The 9,057-nt window shown below is 45.5% G+C and overlaps 1 protein-coding gene across 1 annotated transcript in view; it reads right to left on the reverse strand.

Moving 5' to 3' along the window:
- The window catches only part of MED1 (mediator complex subunit 1), a 75,095-nt gene that overhangs the window by 7,096 nt on the left and 58,942 nt on the right, over positions 1 to 9,057 (reverse strand). The window contains exons 13-15 of the mRNA XM_011984740.1: positions 8,305 to 8,506; positions 3,541 to 3,636; positions 3,320 to 3,425 (exon numbers count right to left, since the gene is read on the reverse strand). Of these exons, the coding sequence (XP_011840130.1) occupies positions 3,320 to 3,425; positions 3,541 to 3,636; positions 8,305 to 8,506 (404 nt within the window). The remainder of the gene's footprint in view (positions 1 to 3,319; positions 3,426 to 3,540; positions 3,637 to 8,304; positions 8,507 to 9,057) is intronic.

The following is a 9,057-nucleotide window of genomic DNA, read 5'->3' on the forward strand; positions in this document are numbered from 1 at the left end:
AAAAAAAAAAAGCCTCCTTAGGTCAGGCGTGGTGGCTCACTCCTGTAATCCCAGCACTTTGGGAGGTCGAGGCGGGTGGATCACTTGGAGTCAGGAGTTTGAGACCAGCCTGGCCAACATGGTGAAACCGTGTCTCTACTAAAAATACAAAAAATTAGCCAGCCGTGGCGGTGTACGGCTGTAATCCCAGCTACTCAGGAAAGGGAGACAGGAGAATCACTGAAACCCAGGAGGCAGAGGTCGTAGTGAGCCAAGATCGTCCCATTGCACTCCAGCCTGGGTGACAGGGCAAGACTCCATCTCAAAGAAAATGTCTTCCTTGGGGGCTTCATATGGCAATTACAAGGATACATAATTTATTTTAATTAAGGAACCATTAGAAAAATCTTGGCTGGTCAGAGTGGCTCACGCCTGTAATCCCAGCGCTTTGGGAGGCCGAAGCAGGCAGATCACAAGGTCAGGAGTTTGAGACCAGCCTGGCCAACATAGTGAAACCCCATCTCTAATTAAAAAAAAAAAACACAAAAAAAATTAGCTGGGCGTGGTGGTGGGTGCCTGTAATCCCAACTACTTGAGAGGCTGAGGCAGGAGAATTGCTTGAACCCAGGAAGCAGAAGTTGCAGTGAGCCGAGATCACACTACTACACTCCAGCCCAGGTGACAGTATAAGACTCTGTCTCAAAATAAAAAAAAAAGAAAAATATCTTGACCTATCAATTTCTAAACCTTACTGACTTAGATCCCAAACCTACACTGTTATAAAAATTGCTATTTGTTATAAATCTTATTTTAAAGCAAAGCACTTATTTTCCAGATAAATTTATATTCATAAACCTCAGTTTGCAAATGTTTTGCTCTAGAACATATGTCAGCAAATTTTTTTTTCTTTTTTTTTTTTTGAGACGGAGTTTTGCTCTTGTTGCCCAGGCTGGAGTGCAATGGCATGATCTCGGCTCACGGCAACCTCTGCCTCCCAGGTTCAAGTGATTCTCCTGCCTCAGCCTCTCGAGTAGCTGGGATTACAGCCATGGACCATCACACCCAGCTAATTCTGTATTTTTAGTAGAGACAGGGTTTCTCCATGTCAGTCAGGCTGGTCTCGAACTCTTGACCTCAGGTGATCCGCCCACCTCCCAAAGTGCTGGGATTATAGGCGTGAGCCACCACACCCAGCCAGCAAATTTTTCTGGTTTTTTTTTTGAGATGGAGTCTCGCTCTGTTGCCCAGGATGGACTGCAGTGGCACGATCTTGGCTTACAGCAACTTCTGCCTCCCAGGTTCAAGCAATTCTCTACCTCAGCCTCCCAAGTAGCTGGGATTACAGGAGCCTGCCACCACGCCCAGCTAATTTTTGTATTTTCAGTAGAGATGGGGTTTCACCATCTTGGCCAGACTGGTTTTTAACTCCTGACCTCATGATTTACCCACCTTGGCCTCCCAAAGTGCTGGAATTACAGGGGTGAGCCCCCACACCCGGCCACAAATTTTTCTTATAAGGTCATGTAGTAATACGTTAGGCTTTGTACGTCACGTTTCCTGTTCACCTACTCTGCAATATTACCTAGAAATCTGCCACAGACATGTAAATGAACAGCAGTGTTCCAATAAAATTTATTTACAAAAATAGGCTGCCAGACCTAGCTGTAGAAAAATCTCACAAAATTACTTATTAATGGTTCTGGGATGCATACTGGCTTAACTATCTTTCATGCAACAATTAAGTTGGCTTTTTATTTGAGATGGCATCTTGCTCTGTCTACCAGGCTGGGGTGGAGTGGCACAATCTCAGCTCACTATAGCCTCTGCCTCCCAGGTTCAAGCAATTCTCCTGCCTCAGCCTCCTGAGTAGCTTGGATTATAAGCACCTGCCAACACACCTGGCTAATTTTTGTATTTTTATTTATTTATTTAGTTTGTTTGTCTTGAGACAGAATCTCACTCCATCACCCAGGCTAAAGAACAGTGGCGTGATCTCAGCTCACCACAACCTCCGTTTGTTTGTTTGTCTGTTTGTTTGTTTGTTTTGAGAAAGAGTCTCACTCCATCACCCAGGCTAAAGAACAGTGGTGCGATCTCGGCTCACTGCAACCTCCGACTCCCGGGTTCAAGTGATTCTCCTGCCTCAGCCTCCCAAGTAGCTAGAATGACAGACAGATACCACCATGCCTGGTTAATTTTTGCACTTTGATAGAGATGACATTGCAACATGTTGGCCAGGCTGGTCTGGAAGTCCTGGCCTCAAGTAATCTGCCCACCTTGGCCTCCCAAAGTGCTGGATTACAGGCGTGAGCCGCCACACCCAACCTAACATTTAAACTGTGAAATCTGCTCAGGCAGACACAGTAGCTCATGCCTGCAGTCCCAGCTACTCAGGAGGTCTAGTTGAGGGGATCACCTGAACCTCAGAGGTCGACACTTCAGTGAGCCGTCATCATGCCACTGCACTCCAGCCTGGGTAATAGAGTGACACTCTGTCTCAAAATTTAAAAAAAAAAAACAAAAAAGTTAAAAATGTCACATCTATGAAGAACGATAGGTAAGAAAAATATCTGTATTTTATTATGGCTCTCTCCTGCCTTAAAGTACCATAATTCCAGGCCTGAAGTTACCTACTTTACTTCCTATTACTCTTATAGTAATATTATTGTTATTATTATTACTATTTTTTTTTTTTTTTGAGACGGAGTCTCGCTCTGTCGCCCAGGCTAGAGTGCAGTGGCGCAATCCCGGCTCACTGCAAGCTCTGCCTCCTGGGTTCACGCCATTCTCCTGCCTCAGCCTCCCGAGTAGGTGGGACTACAGGCCCCCACCACCACATCCGGCTAATTTTTTGTATTTTTAGTAGAGACGGGGTTTCACCGTGTTAGCCAGGATGGTCTCTATCTCCTGACCTCGTGATCTGCCTGCCTCGGCCTCCCAAAGTGCTGGGATTACAGGTGTGAGCCACCACACCCAGCCTTTTTTTTCTTTTTTTTTTTAAATGGAGTCTCACTCTGTCATCAGGCTGGAGTGCAGTGCAGTGGCTCAATCTCTGCTCACTGCAACCTCCACCTCCCAGGTTCAAGTTATTCTTCTGCGTCAGCCTCCAGAGTAGCTGGGACTACACGCGCCCACCATCACACCCGACTAATTTTTATATTTTTAGTACAGATGGGATTTCACCAAGTTAGCCAGGATTGTCTCAATCTTCTGACCTCGTGATCTATCCGCCTTGGCCTCCCAAAGTGTGGGGATTACAGGCGTGAGCCACCGCACCCTACTCAACAACATTCTGTATACATCTCTAAATGAGACTCAGATGAAAAAGGGCCAAGGCTACCTTTGAACAACTTTGGCAATGAAGTCATCTGTGCAGATGAGTGCATCTGACAGCCCTTTGTAGAGTTTACAGCTCACATGTGTTGAGTCCTGCACATCCATTACCACTGTAAGACAAAATACATAGGAAATTATTTGAGATAGATTTAGCTTCTGACTTTCCAAAAAAGACATAGGGACCAAACCGCTCTGTGAGAGGTGTTAGCCACCCACACAACTCACCACACACCAGGGAGTCATTCACAGGGTGCTGAAAAGATACGCTGAAACGAGACTCTGAGAGAGGACATACTTCAAATTGGAGGAGCCCAGGAGAATCTAAAAGGCAAAGAGAAAGATCATAAAACAACCAAATATAAGACTTCACACAGGCCGGGCATGGTGGCTCATGCCTGTAATCCCAGCGCTTTGGGAGGCCAAGGCGGATGGATCACCTAAGGTCAGGAGTTCAAGACCAGGCTGCCCAACATGGTGAAACCCCAACTCTACTTAAAAAAAAAAAAGGCCTGATGCAGTGGCTCACGCCTGTAATCCCAGAACTTTGAGAGGGTGAGGTGGGCTTATCACCTGAGGTTCGGAGTTCGAGACGAGCCTGACCAACATGGAAAAAACCCATCTCTACTAAAAATACAAAATACAGAATTAGCCGGGCGTGGTGGCGCATGCCTGTAATCCCAGCTACTCAGAAGGCTGAGGCAGGAGAATCGCTTAAACCTGGGAGGCAGAGGCTGCGATGAGCCGAAATCATGCCATTGCACTCCAGCCTGGTCAACAAAGAGTGAAACTCCATCTCAAAAAGAAAAAAAAAAGGCCAGGTGCAGTGGCATATGTCTGTAATCTTAGCACTTTCGGAGGCTGTGGTGCGCGGATCACGAGATCAGGAGTACGACATCATCCTGGCCACCATGGTGAAACCCCGTCTCTACTAAAAATACAAAAATAAGCCAGGCATGGTGGCACATGCCTCTAGTCCCAGCTACTTAGGAAGCTGAGGCAGGAGATCGCTTGAACCCGGGAGGCAGAGGTTGTAGTGAGCTGAGATCGTGCCACTGCACTCTAGCCTGAGCAACAGAGTAAGACTCCGTCTCAAAAAAAAAAAAAAATTAGCCGGGTGTGGTGGCACAGGCCTGTAATCCTAGCTACTCAGAAGGCTGAGACAGGAGAATCGTTTGAACCTGGGAGGCAAGGGTTGCAGTGAGCTGAGCTCATGTCACTGAATTCCAGCCTGGGCAACAGAGCAACACTCTTATCTCAAAAAAAAAAAAAAAAAAGACTTCACACAAATAACATTCCTTAAATGTACAGACTGAAATTCTTTCTCTCCCTTCCTTGGAAACTAAATCGCACACTTTTTTCACATACAAAACCTACTATGTCATCCACAGATGATAGAAGGAATCAGAATCCAGGAACCTGCCAGTTTGTTATAAATTTCTCCAGAACAAAAGTAGCTAGACTTTCAATTTTCCAAGATGAAGAAATTTAATCCCTAAAATGTAAAAGTGAATTCTGAAAATAAAAGCGGCTGAGTGTCTCATTCTACTTGATAAGCAGATATCCAGAACCACTGCTATAAACTCTACTTTCTATCAAGTATTTGCAGCTGTTAGATGTGCAGCCCATAGTTTGGCAAACAGAGATATAGAGGCTCTAATCTAAAATAATGTATTTATTCCACATATACATATATCTAGCCATCATCATATGTTCTTATGCCAGATGTGCTAGCAGCCTAGACACAAGGATCATATACTTTCTTTGTAAAAAGCATGCCTCTCTGTAGGATTAGCTCCATAACTACCTTATGAAAACTCTTTTTTTTTTTTTTTGAGGCAGAGTCTCGCTCTGTCGCCCAGGCTGGAGTGCAGTGGCCAGATCTCAACTCACTGCAAGCTCCGCCTCCCGGGTTTACGCCATTCTCCTGCCTCAGCCTCCTGAGTAGCTGGGACTACAGGCACCCACCACCACACCCGGCTAGTTTTTTGTATTTTTTAGTAGAGACAGGGTTTCACCAGGTTAGCCAGGATGGTCTCGATCTCCTAACCTCGTGATCTGCCCGTCTCGGCCTCCCAAAGTGCTGGGATTACAGGCTTGAGCCACTGCGCCTGGCCAAAAACTCATTTTTAAATGCCCTAAAGCTATCTGGAGACTTCCTACGGCATTTAAACACATGAAACAAAAGTGCTACAAGTTTGAATGTATATACTCCACGTTATTACTCCAACTACTAAAAATTTCTCATTTCTAAAGCAATTCTTATTTCCACGAGAAGTATCTCCTGGTCCAGCACAGTGGCTTACGCCTGTAAACCCCAACACTTTGGGAGGCTGAGGTGGGAGGATCGCCTGAGACCAGGAGTTCAAGACTATCCTACACAACATGGAAAGACCCCATTTCTACAAAAAAAAAATGTTGCTGTATAAATATGCACAATGAAATAAGTATAATAAAATTTTTTTTTTAATTTGACTAGATGTAGTGGTGCATGCCTATAGTCCAGCTACTTGAGGAGCCTGAGGGAAAAGTATCACTTGAGCCCAGGAGTTTGAGGCCAAAGTGAACTATGACTGTACCACTGCTTTCCAGTCTCGATAACAGAGCAAGACCCTGTATCAAGAAAAAAAAGGCCAGGCATGGTGGCTCATGCATGTAATCACAGCACTTTTGGGAGGCTGAGGCAGGCAGACCACTGAGGTCAGGAGTTCAAGAACAGCCTGGCCAACACAACAACACCCCGTCTCTACTAAAACTACAAAGATTAGCCTGGCATGGTGGTGGACACTTGTAATCCAAGCTACCTGGGAGGCTGAAGCAGGAGAATTGCTTGAACCCAGGAGGCAGAGGTTGCAGTGAGCCAACATCACACAACTGCACTCCAGCCTGGGTGACCAAGCAAGACCCCATCTCAAAAAAAAAAAAAAAAGAAATCTGATTTGCCTTCCCTGTTTCTTATTGTCTACCATTGGCACTGACACATGTCTATCAACAGAGCACTTCTGACTTTAAGATTTTTAAAATTTACTGTGGTTAGCTAGAACAGCCAAAATTTACAGCAAGGCTTCCAACAGCCATGTTTGAAAATCATCAGGATTTAGGCCAGGTGCCGTGGCTCACGCTTGTAATCCCAGCACTCTGAGAGGCCAAGGCGCGTGGATCACGAGGTCAGGAGTTCGAGATCAGCCTGGCCATGATGGTGAAACCCCGTCTCTACTAAAAAAAAGTTTTTTAAAGTAGCCAGAGGCTGAGGCAGCAGAATCGCTTTAACCCAGGAGGCGGAGGTTGCAGTGGGCCAAGATCGCGCCACTGTACTCTAGCCCGGGCAACAGAGTGAGACTCCACCTCAAAAAAAAATAATAAAAGAAAAAAAGAAAATCATCAATCAGCATTCCAGAATCCTGAAAGAAAAAAGGGCTAAACCTTAAAGCTGTAAGATTAAGTTCTCCAAACAATGGGGAAAGCAAATATACTCAGGACTAAACCTGGGAAGTACTCTCCTAACAACCTAAAATTTAACCTAAAACTGGCCAAGCACAGTGGCTTACACCTATTATCCCAGCACCTTGGGAGGCCAAGTCAAGAGGATCGCTTGAGCCTAGGAGTTAGAGACAAACGTGGGTAACAGAGAGAGACACAGTCTCTACAGAAAAAAATTAGTCAGGCTTGGTGGTACATGCCTATAGCCCCACCTACTCGGGAGGCTAAGGCAGGAGGATCGCTTGAGCCAAGGAGGTAGAGGCATCAGTAAGCTGTGGTCATTCCACGGCGGTTCAGCCTCGGCAAGAGAGTGAGACCCTATCCCAAAAAAAGCCTCTCTCACTACACCATTCCAAGTTCCACCTCATGTATATCTGCTATAAGGTACAGGCCCTAAAATATCCAGTTATATTACTATGTTCAGAAAAAGAGTTAAGAACATTGCAAAAAGCAGTGGTCTCCAAATGCTAATCTACAGACTGGTTCCATCAAAATGATTTGTGGAGTTTAGATTCCTAACTCTTCCCACTGAGATTATCAGTTCATCTGCATGTGGAAACAAAGCATCTGTGATTTTTTTTTTTTTTTTTTTTTTTTTTTGAGAAGGAGTCTCACTCTGTCACCCAGGCTCAAGTGCAGTAATGCAGTCTCGGCTCACTGCAACCTCCGCCTCCTGGGTTCAAGTGATTCTCCTGCCTCAGACTCCCAAGTAGCTGGGACTACAGGTGTGCACCACCACACCCAGCTAATTTTTGTATTTTTAGTAGAGACGGGGTTTCACTATGTTGGCCAGGATGGTCTTGATCTCTTGCCCTCATGACCTGCCCACCTCAGCCTCCCAATGTGCTGGGATTATAGGCACAAACCACTGCACCCGGCCTGGTGTTTCGTTTTTGATACAGGGTCTTACTGTTTTACCCAGACTGGAGTGCAGTGGTGCAATCTGAGCTCACTGCAACCTCTGCCTCCCAGGCTCAAGCGACAATCCTACCTCAGAATCCCGAGTAGCTGGGACCACAGGCGCACACAACTGGCTACGTTTTACTAGCGATGGGGTTTTGCCGTGTTCCTCAAACTGATTTCAAATCATGGGCTCAATTGATTTGCCCACCTTGGCCTCCCAAAGTGCTGGGATTACAGGTGTGAGCCACCACACCTGGCCATAATCTGTAGTGTTAAAAGCTCCACAGGTTTGATTTTTTTTTTTTTTTTTTGAGACAGAGTCTCACTCTGTCACCCAGGATAGAGTGCAATGGCATGATCGAAGCTCCCTGCAACCTCAGCCTCCCGGGTTCAAGCAATTCTCCTGCCTCAGCCTCCCAAGTAGCTGGGACTACAGTTGTGAACCACAACGTGCAGCTGATTTGCTTGATTTTTATGCCAAAATAAAAAATAAAAATAAAAATAAACCACTTTAAGTTCCACAGGTGATCCTGATGGGCCACTAATTAAAAAACCACTAGAAAAGTAAGTTTCCATCTTCCTGTAAGCATATCAAAGGAAAGGCAGTACCTTCTTTCAGAATAGTTCTTTTGACACAGCTTCCAATGAGGGTGTTATAGGCCACTTGGTGTCTGATCAGATTTAGGATAAGAGGAACTCGGCCAGGGTGCTGAAAGGTGATTTTGCTAACAAGGGTTCCCTGTAGACTTCGGCCATCTGGAAGAGGAGCATCCTTGTTGAGGAAATAGCAGTGCTGCTGACCAGGAAGAGCCTGGGCAAAAAGAATAGTTAACGAGTGCTATTTAGTTACCTATTGTATTCCAACCACAAAGTACCCTGAAAAAACCTACTCAAAAAAGTGCAGAAAAGTCTCCACAGTGAATGTTTTCATCAGCTGATATTATAAATGCCAATGAATTACTCATTAGGCTGAAAAGATGTCTTTTTAGTAAATGCACTAAGCTAGCGGTTTCCTAACCTAGCTAACATAAAAACTACCCTCAGAAATCTGTATTAAAGAGGTTCCTAAACCATAAATGCAAAATCTCTTTTTTTTTTTTTTGAGACGGAGTCTCCCTCTGTCACCTAGGCTGGGGTGCAGTGGCACAATCTCGGCTCACTGCAAGCTCCGCCTCTTGGGTTCACGCCATTCTCCTGCCTCAGCCTCCCGAGTGGCTGGGACTATAGGCACCCGCCACCACGCCCAGCTAATTTTTTTTATTTTTAATAGGGATGGTGTTGCACCGTGTTAGCCAGGATTGTCTCCATCTCCTGTCCTCGTGATCCACCCACCTGGGCCTCCCACAGTGCTGGGATTACAGG

Source organism: Mandrillus leucophaeus, unplaced genomic scaffold, assembly GCF_000951045.1.
Source record: "Mandrillus leucophaeus isolate KB7577 unplaced genomic scaffold, Mleu.le_1.0 Scaffold272, whole genome shotgun sequence".
NCBI classification, from domain to species: Eukaryota; Metazoa; Chordata; class Mammalia; order Primates; family Cercopithecidae; genus Mandrillus; species Mandrillus leucophaeus.